The 20,344-nt window shown below is 47.6% G+C and overlaps 1 protein-coding gene across 1 annotated transcript; it reads right to left on the bottom strand.

The window, feature by feature from the left end:
* Positions 1-7,645: 7,645 nt before the first annotated feature.
* Positions 7,646-17,811, bottom strand: ZNF544 (zinc finger protein 544). The gene is given in 6 exon segments (XM_036833125.1): positions 7,646-7,667; positions 7,669-9,583; positions 13,043-13,126; positions 13,411-13,537; positions 15,036-15,127; positions 17,717-17,811. Coding segments are annotated over 6 exon segments (2,262 nt in total). The 5' UTR covers positions 17,739-17,811.
* Between the last annotated feature and the right edge of the window lie 2,533 nt (positions 17,812-20,344).

Below are 20,344 nucleotides of genomic sequence, written 5' to 3' on the forward strand. Positions count from 1 at the left end.
TGGTGGGGGAATCGTTCTCCCAGACCAAATGCCAGTCCGCTCCCTGCGGCCCCGCTTCCAAATGCCAGTCTGCGCCCTGTGGCCTGGCATCGGAAAGCCAGTCTGCAACCTGGAATGCCACGGCCCGGGTTGAAATCTGGGCCTGCTATTCCCAGCTGGAAAGGCGCAGGAGGAGGCCTGGGGCTTTCCTTGTTTGTCTGTGGATCGTATACTGCCGTTGTGCTTAAAATATTTCTATGCTTTACAATTACATGAACGTTTAAAGATTTTGTTAATAGAATAGGTTTAGGGGGCTAGTGGCCCAGAGGGGGCACAGGCGGGTTCTGAGAGCTGATCACGTTCTGTTTCTCGATTTGGGGTATTCCCTTTGCGAAGGGTCATATCTGTGGTTCTGTTAGAGTCCATTAAAAAGTTTATTAGAAAAGAAGAAAGGAAAAGCAGATGTCCACCAGGATGCAGTCGAACCAGAACAAATATTTATTTGATCATGTACTGTGTGCTAGGAACCAGGCACAGCAAGGCAGAGAACAGATACTCGTACGCCCCCACGGGGCTGTTGGTATAGTGGGGAGAGACAGACAGTAAACCACAAACATGGCAAAGGGGTGAACGACCGTGGTCACTGCGGGGATGGGGCAGCCGGCTTCCAAGGGGCGCGCGGTTTCCGCACTCACTCCCATCCCCGTCAGCCCTTTGCTGCTCCTGCATCTCTCCGCTTCAGTCCAACCACCGCTCTGCAATCTGCTGGACATCTCCCCTGCAACCCCACCCGGGACCCAACCCCACCAGGTCTGCGGTACCAGGAGGAGCATGTGTTCACTCACCACTCGCCGTGGCTGTGGGAACCACGGATCAGGCAGCCTCCAGGAGACCGAATCTGGCTTCTACTGGGAGCCTAACAAAATTTCCTGGTGGTATTCCTTTCTCCGTGGGCAGAGAAGGTCCCAGGAGGGACCCAGGAGGTCCCAGGAGGATCTATTGCCTTCCCCTTAGCAGCAGCCCCCCAGAGGGTGGAGAAGGTGGTGTGGGGTGTTGAGTCTATTATCTTCTCCTTGGGAACAGCTCTTGTATTTATTTATTTATTTATTTATTTACTTTTTAAATTTGTTTATTTAATTTATTTTTGGCTGCGTTGGGTCTTCGTTGCTGCGTGCAGGCTTTCTCTAGTTGCGGCGAGCGGGGCTACTCTTCGTTGCAGTGAGCGGACTTCTCATTGTCGTGGCTTCTCTTGTTGTGGAGCACAGGCTCTAGGCGCGCGGGCTTCAGTAGTTGTGGCACGCGGGCTCAGTAGTTGTGGCACGCGGGCTCTAGAGCGCAGGCTCAGTAGTTGTTGCGCACACGCTTAGTTACTCCGCGGCATGTGGGATCTTCCCAGACCAGGGCTTGAACCCGTGTCCCCTGCATTGGCAGGCGGATTCTTAACAACTACGCCACCAGGGAAGTCCTATTTATTTTTTTAAAGTAAAGTTTATTTAATATATAAATTTATTTATTTTAATTTTGGCTGTGTTGGGTCTTCGTTGCTGCGCGCCGGCTTTCTCCAGTAGTGGCGAGTGGGGGCTACTCTTTGTTGTGGTGCGCAGGCTTCTCATTGCCATGGCTTCTCTTGTTGAGGAGCACGGGCTCTAAGTGCGTGGGCTTCAGTAGTTGTGGCACGCAGTCTCAGTAGTTGTGGCGCATGGGCTTAGTTGCTCCATGGCACGTGGGATCTTCCCAAACCAGGGCTTGAACCCGTGTCCCCTGAATTGGCAGGCAGATTCTTAACCACTGCACCACCAGGGAAGACCCGTATCCTTTATTTTTATTCTAAATGTTTTGGCTGTGCCACATGGCATGTGGGATCTCAGTTCCCCTACCAGGGATTGAACCCGTGCCCCCTGCAGTCGAAGCGTGGAGTCTTAACCACTGGACCACTGGGGAAGTCCTTCAACTGTGTATCTTTTTAAAAAATATTTATTTATTTATTTAGGCTGCACTGGGTCTTAGTTGAGGCACATGGGATCTTCACTGCAGTATGTGGGATCTTTAGTTGCAGCATACGGGATATTTTTTTTTCCAGTTGTGGCATGCAGACTTCTTACTTGTGGCACATGGAGTCTTAGTTGCAGCATGCATGTGGGATCTAGTTCCCCGACCAGGGATCGAACCTGGTCCCCCTGCATTGGGAGCACAGAGTCTTACCCACTGGACCACCAGGGAAGTCCCAACAACTGTGTATCCTTAATACATCACTGCCGTAAATCTCAGCCGTGAGTACAGATGCTGAGCCCCATGAATTCTAGAAAAATCTCTAGATGTGGGAGTGGTCTTGTGGGCCACCAATAGATTCACTACTGGTTGTATAAAAAATACATTATGATTATTTTGGTATCTGTGTTTTAAAAAGTGGGGGGGTGGGCAGGGAGAATGGATTTCTGTTAAAAGGAGCCCCTGGGTCATATGTAACACAGGTGTGGTATCTGTTTAGGGTCTTCTAAAAATTAAGCCACAAATGTAAGTGAAACCAACAAAGAAGAAATAGATATATGGATATACAATTTTGAGATTACTCTTTACAACATGTTAAGATGGGTCCAGTAAGCTGTATTTCTAACACTTCCTTTCAGGTGGGTCTTATGCACGTTTTGATTTGGAATCACTGGGTATGAGAATCATTTGGGCGGAAAGGTCTCAGGTTCCTATTTCAAATGAGCCCACTTCTTGGGTCCTTAAGAGCCTCCGGTTTCCGATTTATGAAAGGGTAGAACCCCTCTCAGAGCAGGGCCTGAAGCACTCACTGTGTACACAGCAACTTCCGTCTTCCATTCCCCCCCGGCCCCTACATGCATCCTTCTTGTGTGATTCCCACAGGGTGTGGTCTCCAGGAACCCATAAACCCTATGCTCCTGTGTGGCGTCCCCATCTTGGGAAGAAGGGACTTGAGGGCACTGCGGCATCACACGCATCTTCCGTACTGAGTCCCTAAATAGTGCCTTCACCGAACGAGGCTACTTTTAAGACTTGCTGAATGGAAATGTCTCTCAGGTGTTTGGTCAACAAGAATTGTCAAACAACACTCACTTTGCTAGATCCATTGCGCAAGTCCTTCCTCCCAGGCCGCAGCATCTTCTGAAAGCTACACAAGGTTGGTCTCAGCAGCAGGACCAACTGCCTAACCAGGCAGCAAAGTCCCCTCTGTTCTGTCCAGGCCACTGTAGGAAGGCATTCCCTGTCTCAAACTCCAAGTCTCATATGAGTCACGCGGGCCGTTACTTCTAGGGTCTTATGGAAAGTAAATACCAGGTAACTGCCAGAGTGACCTTGGGGGAGTACATTCAGTATTTGGTGGTTATACAAATTCACACACCTGTCTTGTCCACCCAGGTGTCCCAGGATACCAGCACCTCTCTGGGACCCACTGACTTCCTGGTGATAAGGCTTCTGGAAAATCAAGTCTTAGAGCCTTAAAAGGACTCCAAGGAATTCTAAGAAGCCAAGGAGCCTTCCTGCTCTACTGTAATCAACTCTGATTGGCAAAAACAGAAGAGCCTGACATCTTTTCTTTAAGCTCTTGTTTCTTTAATCTTCAATTTACAGTGACACTGAGTCAAAAGGAAACATGTACATAACCCTCAAATCAACTGCAGGTGTCTTCATGCACTGTAGTTTTGCTCACCTATAGGTACACATTTGAAATAATTTGTTACCCAAATAAGAAGTGTACCACCAGGGAATAAAACACTACAGAAGGTTTAAAATGGAAAGCAGTTGTCTCCTGCCCCACCTTACCCAACAGCCACAAATCCCATCAACCACTTTTAGCCATTTCTATTCTGGTTCTTCCTGAGGCCACCTCTGCCATTCTGATCTTTCAGTCTATAGACTTTACTGGCTTCCTGCTCTGATAAGGAATTTAGATTTGACTCACGTCACTGCTCCTCTATTTGCTTCCAACTTTTTGTCATATTACTGTTTTGAGCTCTAGTTTTGGTCTCCTAAGTAACCTAAAGTATTGTATTTAAAAGCCCGCTTCCTAAGATGATGATACAGGGATACACTCCCTCCTTTCTATTTCTCTTCCCCTTTCTACTTTGTAACAGTCACAGGCTGTGCCATTACTATTGGTGACAGGACTGGGGACAATGGCACTCCACTCTGTTGCCATTATGAAATCTATTCTGTCATAGATCTGGGTTTCTTCCTAAAATTGAAAAATAAAAATAAAAATAAACAGTATCTACTGTTTATATCAGAGCTATGCAAACACTGTTCAGTGAAGGGCCAATCAAAACAACGATTATATTTCCCCCTCTTTTTTTCCAATTTCCTGAGTCCTCTGCCTCTTCCAGGAAGAATTATTAACACAAGGGTCAAATGAATACTCCTTTCTAAAGTTTGGTTCAGGGGCTTTCCTGGTGGTGCAGGTGGTTAAAAATCCACCTGCCAATGCAGGGGACATGGGTTCAAGCCCTGGTCTGGGAAGATCCCACATGCTGCAGAACAACTAAGCTCGTGCGCCACAACTACTGAGCCTGTGCTCTAGAGCCTGAGAGCCACAACTACTGAGCCCGAGTGCCAGAACTACTGAAGCCCGCGAGCCTAGAGCTCATGCTCCCCAACAAGAGAAGCCACGGCAATGAGAAGCCCGTGCACCGCACGGCAATGAGAAGCCCGTAGCCCCCACTCGCCGCAACTAGAGAAAGCCCACGTGCAGCATTGAAGACCCAATGCAGCCAAAAGTAAATAAATAAATTTATAAAAAAAAAGTTTGCTTCACATTTGGACTGCAATTATCTTGTACAATCTGTACATTTTCTCAATTTGCTTACTTTGAAGTCTCTGATTAACTTTTTTTTAATTAGAAGAAACAGTCCTTTTTCTTAAAAAAATATTCCTTTTCTACTTTCAAAATTCTTTCCAGAAGTTTCTGTGTGTTTTTTGTGTGTGTGTGTGTGTGGCTCTCTTTGGTCTTTGTTGCTGCGTGAGCTTTCTCTAGTTGTGGCAAGCAGGGGCTACTCTTTTGTTGTGGTGCGTGGGCTTCTCATGGTGGCTTCTCTTGTTGCGGTGCACAGGCTCTAGGCACGCAGGCTTCAGTAGTTGTGGCTCGCGGGCTCTAGAGCGCAGGCTCAGTAGTTGTGGTGCACGGGCTTAGTTGCTCCATGGCATGTGGAATCTTCCCAGACCAGGGCTCGAACCTGTGTCGCCTGCATTGGCAGGCGGATTCTTAACCACTGCACCACCTGGGAAGTCCCAGTCTGTGATGTCTTTTTAATAGTGTTCTCAATTTCTCATGCTGCATGGATCTATCCAGGATATGAAGATCTTTCAGCTCTGGAAGTTTCCCTTTTTCTTTCTTTCTTTTCTTTTCTTTTTGGCCCAACAGTCTTACTTTTAATTTCAGGAAGTCTATTCTTTTTTAATTAATTTATTTATTTATTTTATTTTTAGCTGTGTTGGGTCTTCGTTTCTGTGCGAGGGCTTTCTCTAGTTGTGGCGAGTGGGGGCCACTCTTCATTGCAGTGCGCGGGCCTCTCACTATCACGGCCTCTCTTGTTGTGGAGCACAGTCTCCAGACGCGCAGGCTCAGTAGTTGTGGCTCACGGGCCCAGTTGCTCCGCGGCATGTGGGATCTTCGCAGACCAGGGCTCGAACCCGTGTCCCCTGCATTGGCAGGCAGATTCTCAACCACTGTGCCACCAGGGAAGCCCAGGAAGTCTATTCTTTTTAAAAGAGCATCTTGGATTTATTTTTCATTTGCAATTATTTCTTGACTCACTCCTAGAATAAAATATTTAAAATATTTATTTGTCTTGAATATCTGTTCTCTTTGGTGGTGTTTTTTTTTCTGTTTTATCTTAGATTTAAAAAAAAATAATTTTATTAATTTATTTATTTTTGGCTGCGTTGGGTCTTCATTGCTGTGCGTGGGCTTTCTCTAGTTGTGGTGAGCGGGGGCTCCTCATTGCGGTGGCTTCTCTTGTTGCGGGTCATGGGGTCTAGGCGCGTGGGCTTCAGTAGTTGTGGCTCGCGGGCTCTAGAGTGCAGGCTCAGTAGTTGTGGCACACGGACTTAGCTGCTCTGCAGCATGTGGGATCTTCCCGGACCAGGGCTCAAACCCGTGTCCCCTGCATTGGCAGGCGGATTCTTAACCACAGCACCACCAGGGAAGTCCCAGATATTTTTTCATTCATGTTGGAGGCTTTCTTAATCTTTCACCCCCTAGCTCTCATGATATTGAAGAAGCTATCAGAAAGCAGAGGGTAAGCTCCACAGAGGGGTGGGGCTGGTTTAATGGCACACTTTGCTTTAGGATTAAAAGAGTAAGAACCAGCTGTTAGGATGAAGATCCTTGAAATGCCAAAATAAGGCAGCACTTGTTCTGGAGCATAATACACCAGATTCCCTAGTCCCTCAGACTTTTTTTTATAGCACATAATTCATTCTCTACTGTATTTTTTGCTTACCCATGGCCAGATACTTAATGCAAGAGAAGGGAGAGCAAATTAGGGAGTTTCACGGACAGACCTTCAATGAACCCTGCTTTCCTGCCCCACTTGTCAGTCTACAGCTCTGACAGGGGGGCTGTGACCTCCACTCCAACAGCTCCCTCTTTGCAAGTTCCTAGCTTCAGCCTTTCCCACTCTGCATCTCCAGGCGATGCTCTCACCTGCTTTCACATTGCTCAAACCTGCAATAATGGCCTCTCCTACTTGCTTCACCATTGATTTACACTTCAGCCTTTTTTGAACATGCTGCCGAGTTGACCTTCTTAACCAACCATCTGTGAAAATGATTTTATATGTTGTAACATTCTGTGTATATACTGTTTTGAGCCCTGTTTTCACTTCACTTGACATCTTTTGATTAGTCAACCTAACTGAGCAACAACCTTAAGTTAGAGCATGATAGAGTCCCTGAAAAATTCAGAGTCTACTTTTAATTCCAATAAAAATCATTTTAGAAGACTTCCCATCATTAGTTCTCCTTCAATTTGTTTTTTGTTTGTTTATTTTTGCCATGCCACACAGCAGGATCTTATTTCCGTGACCGTTGATAAAACCCAGGCCCCGGCAGTGAAAGGACCAAGTCCTAACCAGTGGACCACCAAAAAATTCCCCAATTTGTGTTTTTAATTACTGGTTTACACTGAACATGGCTGGCTTCAAATTTCATTTCCAAACACCAACTTCCTCATGCAATGGTTTCTTCTTAGGTTGAGTGTTTGGGGCTCTGTGTAAAGAGTATCTTTCAGTTCCCCATCATTTCCATGAATGTGGAGACAACGTCTGATTGAATTTGGGTGGCTGTATGCACTAAAAAGATTATCTGGTGGGTACAGCTCCATTCTGAGTTTTCTAACTTCTGCTGAGAGCTCTGACTGAACGTTTTTCATCAGTGGTCATATTCATGACCTAAATGCAGAAGTATATAAATTTTAGTATACATACAAATCACGTGTGCTCCTTTTGGAAACTGCAGGCTCCTGGGTTTTACTGCTAGATATTCTGATGTAGTAAAATGAGGGTAAGCTTGGTAATATGCAGTTTCAACACACACACTCCAAGCAATTCTGATGTATGTGGTCATTAGATTACACTCTGAGAATCATACCTTGGTCATCTGATGTCTAGTAAAGAAAGTCTGGCAGTGAGCTTTTCCATCTTGATTATTCATAGGGTTTCTCTCCCATGGGTTTTCTCATGTTGAATAAGGGATGAACTATAACTGAAAGCTTTTCCACACTCATTACATTCATAGGGTTTCTCTCCAGTATGGATTCTCTGATGCCTAGTAAGTTGACACCGCTGGCTGAAGGCCTTTTCACAATGATTACATTCATAGGGTTTTTCCCCAGTGTGTGTTCTCTCATGTTTTGTAAGCGTTGATCGATCATTGAAGGCTTTCCCACAGTCAATGCATTCATAGGGCTTTTCTCCAGTATGTGTTCTCTGATGTTCAATAAGGCGTGACCTCTGACTGAAGGCTTTAGCACACATGTTACACTGATAGGGCTTCTCTCCAATGTGTATTCTCTGATGCACAATGAGGGGAGACCTCTGGCTGAAAGCTTTTCCACAATGACTGCATTCATAAGGTTTCTCTCCAGTATGTGTTCGCTGATGCACAACAAGCTGAGATCGCTGCCGAAAAGCTTTCCCACAGTCATTACACTCATACGGTTTCTCTCCAGAATGAATTCTCTGATGTGAAAGAAGGTGAGAGCTCCCAGTGAAGCCTTTCCCACACTGATTACATTCAAACGGTTTCTCTCCAGTATGAGTTCTCTGATGTTCAATAAGGTGAGAGCTCCCAGTGAAGGCTTTGTCACACTGATTGCATTTATATGGCTTCTCTCCAGTGTGAATTCGCAGATGCCTAATAAGCTGAGTGCTTCGAATGAAAGATTTTCCACACTGGTTACATTCATAGGGTTTCTCTCCAGTGTGAGTCCTTTTATGTGCAACAAAGTCAGAGCTTTGACTGAAGGACTTTCCACAATGCGCACACTCATAAGGTTTCTCTCCAGTATGAATTCTTTGATGAACAGTAAGGTTAGAGTTCCACCTGAAAGATTTTCCACATTCATGACATTTATATGGTTTTTCTCCAGTGTGAGTTCGTTGATGCCTAATAAGTTTGGAACTCTGGGTGAAGGATTTCCCACACTGGTTGCATTCATAGGGCTTTTCTCCAGTGTGAGTTCTCTGGTGTACAACCAGGTCATAGCTCTGGCTGAAAGACTTCCCACACCGAGTACATTCATATGGCTTTTCTCCCGTGTGTGTTCTCTTGTGTACAACAAGCTTAGAGCAACAGCTGAAAGATTTTGCACACTGATTACATGCATATGACTTCTTCCCAGTCTGAATGATGTCACAGTCAGGAAAAGATGAGGCCACGTGGAAGGCACCACAGTCCTCCTCACATCTGAATGGTGCCTCTCCAGGATCACTTATTTTGGTTTGTACAAGGCATTCATCGCACTCGTACTGACTTTCTCCAAAATTCATTGGCTTGTGTTCATTCAGAGACATGCTATGATTAATGCTGTTTCCATCCTTACTGTCATTGCCATTCTCTGCTGAAAAAATTCTGTTAAGAAAACGAAGGGAGGTACCACAGTTGAAAGAGTCACTACTGACAGTATAATCATAAGGTTTTTTATTTCCCGTTTCAACATTTGCAATTTTATTCAAGTAAATGCTCTGACAGAAGGCTCTAGCACTTTGATGATCTTCACAGGACTTCAGATCAGCCCAGTTTTTCTGATGATTAATGAAAACCGAGTTCTGTTTCAACCTTTTAACCTGTGAGTTGAGCTTATGGAAATGTGTTCTTGTGGGTAATGTTGGAGGTAGAAGGCTTAGACTCAGATAACTACCCCCTTGAGCAAAAAGTCTCTCTGAGGTAAGTACTGTTTGACTCAGAGAGTCCTCCTGGTGCTTCCCTAGCTGGTCCCTCCAATGCTGCACTTCTCCTAATGACACCAACCAGGGGCCCTCCTCCTGTACACAGTGTTTCATTTCCATGTGGTGAGATGGCTCTTCCACAGCAATACCCTCTTCAGAAGCTGACTCTTTCTTTTCAAGTGTAGTCTTCCAGTCTGAAAGAAATCCAAATTGCCTGAATTACTGGAGAAGCATTAGAAGGGGAGAGTGGGATGAAGGAGACCACCAAGTATGAGAGGTATCTCTGGGTCTGTTTCTAATCCATGGACTGTAATTTCATGCAGGGTGTGAAAGGAAGGGATGGCTCAGCAAAGAGGAAATCAGTGGTAAAATACAAAAAAGCAAGCAAAGATAATGAAGAGATGACTCAGGAAGACTGGTCCCCAAAGAGGGAGCAGAGGAATAAAATAAGCAGGGAACGGTGAAGCTTAAAGGAGAAATTCACACAAAAAATTTGGGTCTGAAGGTATAAAGCCCTCAATCACCACAACAGATACCTACATTCTCTTTGCTTGGACCTGTCAATATGATACCTTATTTGGAAAAAGGATCTTTACAGATGTGTTAAGGATTTGAGATGGGGAGGTTATCTGGATGGGCCCCAAATGTTATCACAAGTGTCCTTATATGAAGGAGGCAGAAGGAGATTTGATACACACAGAGAAAGCATTCTGAACACAGAGCAAAGAGATCTGAAGGTGTTGGCCTTAAAGACTGAAGTGATGTGGGCACAGACCAAGGAATCCCACAGCCACCAGAACCTGGAAGAGACAAGGAATGGATTCCCTATTGGAGCCTCCGGAGGGAGCATGGCCCTGCTGCACCTTGATTTTAACCCAATGATACTGATTTTGGACTTGCAGCCTCCAGAACTGTGGGAGAATCAATTTGTGTTGTTTTAAGCCACCAAGCTGGTAATCTGTAATAGCAGTCACAGGAAACAGGATCTTAACATGTGCCTCAACCTTATGATCCACAATCTTAGTCTATCCATTTCCTGGTGCTGGATCTTGAAACGAGATCCCAAATACCAACACTAATTTAATATTCTTAACGCACCATTTCTACCATCGCTTCAGGCTGCCCACAGAGAAAAAAAAGGCTCTTTAACCACTCCAGAATTGATGTCACAGACTCCCCAGAAAAGTGCTGTGGTCCCTGAAGCAGGGTGCTTGGCCAGACTGGGCCACAAGTGGACTCCACCAGCTGGCGACTTCTGAGGCTCGATTTCCTTGGCAGTAAGCCAGGAATACGAATGCTTAGCTAACAAGGGTTACTTCGAGGCGTACACGAATCAGCATGTGAGCCTCCCACCGTGTCTGGCACACGGTGCACTGCTATACACGGTACTGTTGATGTCATCACCCTTATTATTGTTCTAAAGGGGATTCCTCCGCCTGTTGAAGATACTGGGCCTTTAACAAAGAGTGCCACAGGCTCCCAGCTCAGGATCCTCGCCTGCGTCCTCCAGGATTCCCTTTTTACTTGTCACTTTGCCCACATACTGTCCTTTTCAGTCGGGTAGCCACCCACATCCAGTAATATCAAGGCCTTTGCCCAGGGTCTCATGCTTCTCTCCCTATGGCTGCCAAGGAGATAAGTATCCTCCATTTGGCAAAGTATGACCTACACTCTCCAGCTATCCTTTGACTTCCAGGAGGACGTTTCCCTTCTGCCCAACAAAGACCTTCTTTCCCTCTTGGGGAAGGTCCTTATCTATGCCCAACCCCTCCCACGACCAGCACTGTTCTCCTTCCCAAGACTCTGCTGTGTTCCTTTGGGGTGTTGACTTGGAATCTCTGATGATGAGAACTTTCCAAATGAAACAACAGCCCCACGAAGGGGAGTGAAAGGGTATTTGGGGATAGTGGAGGAAAGGAAAGAAATCTTTGAGTGGCTAAGATATGTCCAAGATGTGCCTGGCTGTTGGAAACTGGGCAAAGGAGGTTAAAATTCTACAGTAGCATCTACACCAAGATCTTGAAATGAGGAAGACAGATTGTGCGGGTCAGCAAGAAAGTAACATCTTTGACAGAAGAGAAGAAAGACACTGCTGGTAAACTAAATTCAGAATGATGTCATTTGAGAACCACAGGTAAGTAAAAGTAGGTAAGAGTTCAGAAGTAAGAAATAACAGAAGCTGCAGGCAAGAGAGTAACAAGGTAAAAAGGCGCAGGAACACATGAGATAAATTAAACACCTCCAGGCTGGGGCAAGGTGTTATAAAGGACAAACATGTTGCTTACTGCTAAATGAAAGCAGTCACTCAGCAAAGAACACGTACTGCATGATTCCAACTATAGGATATTCTGGAAAAGGTAAAACTACAGAGACAGTAAAATAATCAGTGGTTACCAGGCGTTAGGGTGGAGGGAGGGTGAATAGGTGGAGCACAGAGGATTTTTAGGGCAGTGGAACTACTCTGTACGATACTATAGTGGTGCATATATAACATTATATATTTGTCCAAACCCACAGAACATACAACACCACAGCGAACCTAATGTAAACTGTTGATCTCTGTTGATAATAATGTATCAATATAAGTTCATCGACTGTAACAAATGTGCCAAAGAATGCAAGACATTAATAATAGGGGAAACTGTGTGGGGTGGGGTGGTATACGGGAACTCTGTACATTCTGTAAGCATGAAACTGCTCTAAAAAATAAAATCTATCAATGGGGACTTTCCTGGTGGTTCAGTGACTAAGACTCTGTGCTCCCAATGCAGGGGGCCGGGGTTTGATCCCTGGTCAGGGAACTAGATCCCATATGCCGCAACTAAGAGTTCGCATGCCATGACTAAAGATCCCACATGCCGCAACTAAGACCCGGCGCAGCTAAATAAATAAATAAATAAAAAAAGAAAATAAAGTCTATGAATTAAAACAAAACAACAAAAGATCAGAAGCAGCCCAATTAGTCAGTATGATGAACATGTTCTAAAATAGATTGTGGTGATGGATACACATGCTGCGAATATACTAAGAGCCTTTGCATACTTTAAATGGGTGAGCTGTATGGTATGTAAACTGTATTTTGATACAGCTCTAAAAGAAAAGAAGAAAAAGAAAAAATAATTCCAATTAGGCTGACACACAGGGTAGGAGGTGGGCCTATGGGATGAGGGGAGGTGGGAAAGCAGGTCCAGGAAGATTTAGTAGGAATCCTTCCGGAAGGCTTGGATGCACCAGTTTTTACCACACCTTGGGATCATCCTGAAGACACGGGAACGTCCAACATGGAGGAGGGCTGATCACCCAAATGGCAGAGCAAAGACCAGCCTGAAGGGGAGGGCTGAGGAGCTTCCACCCTGGGTAGAAGTCAGGATGAGAGGATGGAGGAAAAGAGGGGGCATGAGGACATGGGAATAAGATGCGGCAGCAGAGGGGTGAAGACCAGAGGAAGACGGGGACAGAAATGAACCCACGTGTGAGACAGGTCCTGACGACAGCAACAAGTGTTCTCCATGGGTGGGCTGGGCACAGAGACACGCTGATGTGGATGAGAACATAGCTGCCTTGTTGGACACGACGAGGCAGCAGAGAACAACTGAGCAAACGGCCTCCCTGCTCCTTGGACCTTAACCACTGGGCCGCTGGCCTGTTCTCACCTCGGGGAGGTCCCTGTTCCACCCTCCATGGGTCCTCCCCTTGCTCCAGTCGGGCGATCACATCCGGTTTTGAAAGCAGAAGCCCTGGTCAATGGAGGAAAAACAGAGGGCTTGGTCTTCTGCTTGGTGACAGGCCCAGCCCTCACCCCTGGGGTCAGACGTGAATGGACTAGGAGGGCCCCCGCACCCTCCCGAGATTTCCCACTCCCTGAACCACAAGCCACAGACCTGCTCTGGAGGTGGAATGAGCGGCAATACCAGGACCCAAATCTCAAAGGGACCCACTTCCAGCACGTTTCGGCCCAGCCTGGGCACACCCTTTAGATGAGCCGCACTCTGGGTCCTGCGGTGGGCAGTGCCTGCCTTACCCAGGGAGACCAGGTGACTGCAGGTCTCCAGAGTCACCTCACGGTACAGCATCCTCTGGGCCAGGTCCAGCTGTCCCCACTCCTCCCATGTGAAGGTCACAGCCACGTCCTTGAAGCTCACAGGTGGCTGAAACATCACTGGTGTTACCATGGGACCCTGCTTTCTCGACGAGGAGGTTGGGGGGACAGGACAGTACAGGGGAGGGAGAACCCCTTGCTCAGATCAGACTCAGACTAAGGCCCGTGGCGTTTTCATTTCTGCCTGGGTATCTCATCTACCGCTGGTCACACCAGTGATCCCGATTTTCTGTTTTGGAAAACAACGGGGACCCCTCTTGGAGATCCCCGTCCCCAGCCTCTCTACAGAATCACAGATTGGAAGCCAGTCAAAGAGGATGCTCTAAATCAGGGGTCAGCACACAGTGGCGCATGGGACAAATCAGGGCTGTGGTGTGTTTTTAGAAGGCTAATGCCATGAGCTGAATTGTTCCCCCATGAATCCGCATGCTGAAGCCCTACTCCACAATGTGACTTATCTGGAGACAGGGCCTTTATGGAAGTAATTAATGCTAATGGAGATCATAGGGCAGGGCTCTAATGTGATGGGACTGGTGTCCTTACAAGAGGAGGAGGAGAAACCAGAGGCCTCTCTCTCTCTCTACTATGTGGAGACATAGAGAAGGCACCATCTGAAAGCCGGAAAGAGTCCTCACCAGAAACCAACCCTGCTAGCACCCTGATCTTGGACTTCCAGCCTCCAGAACTGTGAGAAAACAAATGGCTGTTGTCCAAGCCACCCAGCGGGTGGTACTGTGTTACAGCAGCCCAAGTAGACTAATAGAGCTGAGAAAGGATTTTGTTTTTAAAGGACCACATAAAAAAAAAAAAAGAATATGAAGTAGAAGCTGTATGTGGCCTGAAGAACCTAAAATAGTCCCCACCTGGCCCTTTACAGAAAAGGCTGGTCAAGCCTATGCTCAAGGGAGGCCAGGAGGTAAGGGGCCACATGCCCTGGCCTTGGGGGCCAGGCCAAGTTGGCCTCTCTGCTTCACGACTTGCTAGCTGGACACCTGGACGTGTCCCTGAACTTCTCGGCATGAGCTGCCCTGATGCGACTATGAAGACAGCCTCCTGCACCGGGGAGTCTCACAGGACATGAGTGCAACTGACCCCTGGCACCCAGGAAGCACAGGCAAGTGTATGGTGCTGGGACCCTGAAGGAGGTCAGGGACCCACCCCCACCCGCCATGTGCTGCACCGTGAGCCGTCTAAGGGCGACTCTGGCTCTTTACAGGGACACTCTCAGCTGCCCTCCTGAGTGGTCTCAGCGAGGATCAGTGGGCCCAGAGTGCCTGCATGTCTACGGAGGCTCAGCTCTGCCTGCCCTCAAGGGCCCACTGAGCAAAAACCACAAATAAAAAGTCTGAGGCAGAGACCTGGCCCAGGGAACCAGGTTTGTGGAGCTCCTGGCTTGTTCACGCAGGGAGCCTGTAGACTTCACCCCAAGGCATTGGGCAGCATCACAGAACTCTCGTGTGTGCTGGCCTGAGCAGTTGGGTGTTATCCTTGGACACATTTTACAGCCGAGGAGACTAAGGTAATGAAAGCGAAGGTCCCCAACTCACCTGAGACAGGATCTGCTGAGAATATGCCTCCGTTTCCTCCTCATACCTGGAGAAGCTGTCCTGAAGAGGGCAGAGGTCCTCAGAAGGCAGGGCTGAGGTTGGGGGAACAATTAGGGATTCAGCCCCACCTCAGTATCTCCACGCTCCCGAGTCCATGCCCATCCCCAGAGGAGAGGGTGGCCAATGCCAGCTGAGGACCACCCCTTGGGGAGTGAGGGGCAGGGAGGCGGGGCTCTGACCACGTGTTCTCCCTGTTCAAGGCTCTGAGGTCAGCTGAGGTGGCCGAGCCAGCTTTCCAGTTGCGGAGAGGGCCAGTCTGCCTGGGTCCGGGCCTGGGCTACCCCAGGCTCAAGGTAAATGCCTTGAGGCACGTGCTGGGGTGTCTGAACCATGAGCCCAAAGATACACAGCAGTCCCTCAATACTCAAGTTAAGGAGGGACCAGTTTTTCCTCTTATTTCAAGACGCTAAATAGGGAGAAGTGGAGGCAGTGTCAAAACAATTAATCGTACAATTTAAAAAAATCCCAATGAAACATCAGCTGGTTTCTAAAAATGGAGGTGGGGGATGGGGGCAAGGAGGAAATGAAAATCACCAGGACGACAGCTAAGGGCACGCTGAGAGGTGGGTATCATCCTTCTGGAGCTGCTGGGTGCTGCCCCACTGCCCGTGGGCCACACCTATTATCCCCTGCTTTACTTAACACTGTCGTTGCTTCCCATACTCTGCTCACCTAGTACCTTGGCTGTAGTCACGTGACAGTACAACTGAGACTGCCAGGCAAAAATCCTCCTGAGTCTTGCCCCAAACCCTTCCCTATGTTTGACTCCCTCTCACCCTGCCTGTTCAAAAGCACACCCATGCCATGCACACACACAGATGTTCACCACACCTAAGAAGGCCGCTGAAGACTCTATATGATGCTAGCTTGTTCTGACATTCCCGTCCGTCCACAGGCAATCTCCTACCACCCGTGTCCATTTCCACCCTCTGATCCTCTTCTTCCTAGTCTGGAGACACCCCAGGGTGAGGGCTGGGAACACCTCCCCTCCGCAGCCAGACTGCCTGCTTTCAAAGTCCTAGTTCCACCAGGACTCATCTGTAGACATCCGGGGGAAGAGCAGGCCCTGCCTTGTGGTGCTGCTGTGATGATTATGTGAGCTGCATTTACAATTGCTTAACATTGTGCTGACACACAGTAGGGGCACAGCAGATTTAATTATATTGGTTATAGTTGGACATAAAACTCCCCTTCTTTTCCTCATGCTGGACCCAGGAGGGGGCTGGTCTGGCAGGGGTCCCTCTTTCTAGAGGCCTCTCTTTCTCCTTCCTTTTCTAGTTTCCTCTTTCCCTGCCTGTGAGGGGGTGGGGTTTCAAGGGCTGCCCCAGGCTTTATGTCCAGCCTAGACCTCCCTCCCAGGTTCCCTGCCACTGCCATTCCCTCCTCCACATCCAGCCATGCCTCTAAAGACTTGATGAAATAAAATTCATATTTTATGGCCAGACAAGAAAAATTTAAACATAAACTTTTTCTCTGCTTGTTTGGGTCTCTTCCCTCCCATTTAGTGTGTATCCTGTATCTGCATTAACCCTATCTCCTTAGAAGACAAACTTCCTTCTTTGTAAGGGGTCGCAGTGACCCACTACTGGCTTTGTACTGCAGCTCTGGATTACATAAACTGTCAATTCATCATGTGATATATGACCCTTTGTCTCAAAAAGGTATATAACTGTGCTTTGACCTCTAGGGTGGAACAGTCCTCAGAGCTTTCTGAGAGACTATTTCCTGAGTTATAATCCTCAGGTTTGCTTGAATAAAATGTTCCATTTCTCGGCTTCCCTGGTGGCACAGTGGTTAAGAATCCACCTGCCACTGCAGGGGACACCGGTTCGAGCCCTGGTCCAGGAAGATCCCACATGCCGTGGAGCAACTAAGCCCGTGCGTGCTCCACAACTACCGAACCTGCGCTCTAGAGCCCACGAACCACAACTACTGAGCCTGCGTGCCACAACTACTGAAGCCCATACACCTAGAGCCTGTGCTCTGCAACAAGAAAAGCCATCCCAGTGAGAAGCCCACGCACCGCAACGAAGAGTGGCCCCCGCTCGCTGCAACTAGAGAAAGCCCGCGCGCAGCAACGAAGACCCAGTGCAGCCAAAAATAAATAAATAAAACAAATAATTTTTTTTTTAAAGTTCCATTCCTTTCTTAGATCAACCATGGATTAACTCTATCATTGACAAGACTCCTGGACTCAACACAGCTGAGAGTGACCACGGATTCCTCATCTCTTGCACTGCGGCCTCCATCCTGGCTCCTCACTAGACATGGAAAGTCAGAGTCCTCCTCATTCTTTCTACTCCCTTGGCACTATCCCTTGCACTGAGTTATCCACCGCCTGACGCGTCTACTTACTGAGGCTCTGTAATCCAAACCCCAGCCCTCACGCACAACGGAATTTGTGTCCCTGCTCTCCACACCACTAGTCCTGCTCACCAATACAGCCCCTTCTCACACCGAGCCCTTAACTTGGGGCATCTCCAAACACAACCAACACAGGCCCCCAACATCCTGGTCCGGAGTTTGCCCGATGCCATTTGCTCTGCCAGGACTACCCCTAATTCTTTGTTCATCTGGACAACATACGCTTTCTCTTCAAGTTGAATTCAAAGTCCGCGTACCAGTGGAAGAAAACGTGTCCATGTTCTGGGGCTGGGGTGGCCTCGGGGGTACAGCGGACCCCCCACGCGGGTTCCCGGGCCAGGCTCACCTGCGCGCGCGGGTAATGGCGACACTTCCGGTGGGTGGCGGAAGTGCGCGCGCTCGGCGCAACGAACTACAAGTCCCAGAAGGCCGCGGGCTAGCGGCCGTTTTTCTCGCTTCGGTGGTAGTTTTTCCAGATGCTGCTGCGGCCGTTGCTCCGGGCGGCGGCGGCGGCGGCGGCAGCGGCAGCGTCGAGACCTTTGGTGTCTGGGCGTCGGCGACCCAACTTTTTATCTCTTACAACAGCTCGGGTTGTGGCTGAGAATGTTGCTCCCCTTTAGCTCTGCCCCTCGGCCCCGAGTTAATGGACGACTCTGATTCTCCTCATGGGCGTCTGCGACACAGGTCGAGGGCGCGACGTTCGTGTCTGAACTGTGCACGGCTTCGTGCTTTCCTCGTGGGCCTTTGCAACGGCCAGGCCTGCCGTGGAAGTGAAGGGAGACCACCTGATGAGGACCACAGAAGACGTTTTTTCAGAGCCCGCTAGAGCAGGCGAGTCCACCACAGTCTTTGCGTTTGGCAAAGGCTCAAAGGCCGGCACAGGAGAGGGAAAGCTTGACAGCAACGAACAGAAATGGCCTCAGGTGTGACCTGAGTGTGGCGTATGGAAGTTGGAGGCCGGCTGACTAGTAGTGGGCCATCCTATGTGATTGCTCAGGGGAGCTTATCTGACTTTCTCCCGTGGGTCGTAAGTGGGACAGGGGCAGAAAATAGGGAAGCTGGCAGTTAGTGACCAAGTCCTGTTTGGGCCTGTGTGCTACAGAGATTGCGGGTCAGAGAGTTCTGTTATATGTGGTCTGGCCATTGTTTGTGGGGCTAAGACCCACAGACCTGCTAACCTGCCCTGGCTCTTCAGGGAGGGAGAGACCACAGGAAACCTTCCCAGGCCTGCCTTCTGGTGGGAACCACTCTGGCTGTACTTGAACCTCAGGCATCGTTAAGCTCCTGGATTGTGCTCTTGTGTCTGGGTTGCTCCTGTGACCAGTCTTCCTTGCCTTGACTCTCCTGGAGTTGACCTTCTTGGTTGCTTTACCCAAGGCCATCGCTTCTTATTTGCACACTTCATACTTGCTCACATGACCCTGCAATTTGTGTATTCTTCCAGAATGTCTGGAACCTAACTTCCCAAAGGAGAGTCTTGATGGAGTGGTTTCATGCCTCTTGCCCTGCGATTGAATTAGTCAAGGGCATTCTGGCCAAGGAGAAATGACAAGTCTGCTGGGGGCTTCTGGGGCAGTTTCCCTCTCTCTTAAAAATGGACATAAGACACTAGTGTGTCCCCTTATATTGCCTCTGGACAGTGTTGTCTGCATGTGATGTATAGAAAAGTACTGCCATGCCAGCACCATGAGGAAACCAGCCCAAGAGGCAAAGTCAACATGCTGAGAATGGCAGAGCAGAAAGATGGAAAGAACCAGAATAAGTAATGGGATCCTCCCGGAGTCACTGAATCAGTATTACCTATGCCCACCTTGGGACTTTTCATTATGGTAAAATAGACGACCTTGTTTGTTTTTATTACAGAAAATTACAAACATACAAGAGTAAAGAGAATAGTATGATGAAACCCCATGCTTCCTCTACGCACTATTCAGCTGCATTTACTGTCAGCATTCTGCTTTTTAAATTTAATCTATCCCTACCTGCTCTCAGCCACTGCTGGATGATTTTGAAGCAAATCCCAGACACATCATCTCACGCATAAATGCCTAAGAACATATCTCTAAAAGATAATGATTTTTTCCAGAATAGACAAATCCATAGAGAAAGTAAATTAGTGGTTACCTAGAGCTGGAGGAGTTTTAGAGGCGATGTGAGTGACTGCTAAATAGATATCTGTGTCTTTTGGGGGTGATGAAAATGTTCTAAAATTGTAAAACTCTTGAGTATACTAAAAACCATTGAATTATACAGTTTAAATGGGTGAATTGTACAGTTTAAGTGGGTGAATTTTATGTGAATGATGTCTCAATAAAGCTGTTAATAATCAGTACATAAGATTACCAATATCTATCAGAAAAAAGATAGTACAGGGCTTCCCTGGTGGCGCAGTGGTTGAGAATCTGCCTGCTAATGCAGGGGACACGGGTTCGAGCCCTGGTCTGGGAAGATCCCACATGCCGCGGAGCAACTAAGCCCGTGAGCCACAACTACTGAGCCTGCGCATCTGGAGCCTGTGCTCCGCAACAAGAGAGGCCGCGATAGTGAGAGGCCCGCGCACCGTGATGAAGAGTGGCCCCCACTTGCCGCAACTAGAGAAAGCCCTCGCACAGAAACGAAGACCCAACACAGCCAAAAATAAATAAATTAATTAATTAAAAAAAAAAGATAGTACACCTGAAACTAACACAACATGTAAATCACTATACTCCAAAAATTTTTTTAAATAAATAAATAAAAGGTTATAAAAAAGAAAAAAGAGCTAATGATGGCACAACTTCCTGGGATGTCTGAGCAATTGAAAAAAAAAAGATATCATGGGAAAAAATGAGTTTAAATATATAACTACAAAATCATTAACACACCTAAAAATATTAGCAATAATC

The sequence above is a fragment of the Balaenoptera musculus genome, chromosome 19, assembly GCF_009873245.2.
Source record: "Balaenoptera musculus isolate JJ_BM4_2016_0621 chromosome 19, mBalMus1.pri.v3, whole genome shotgun sequence".
In the NCBI taxonomy this organism is placed as follows: domain Eukaryota; kingdom Metazoa; phylum Chordata; class Mammalia; order Artiodactyla; family Balaenopteridae; genus Balaenoptera; species Balaenoptera musculus.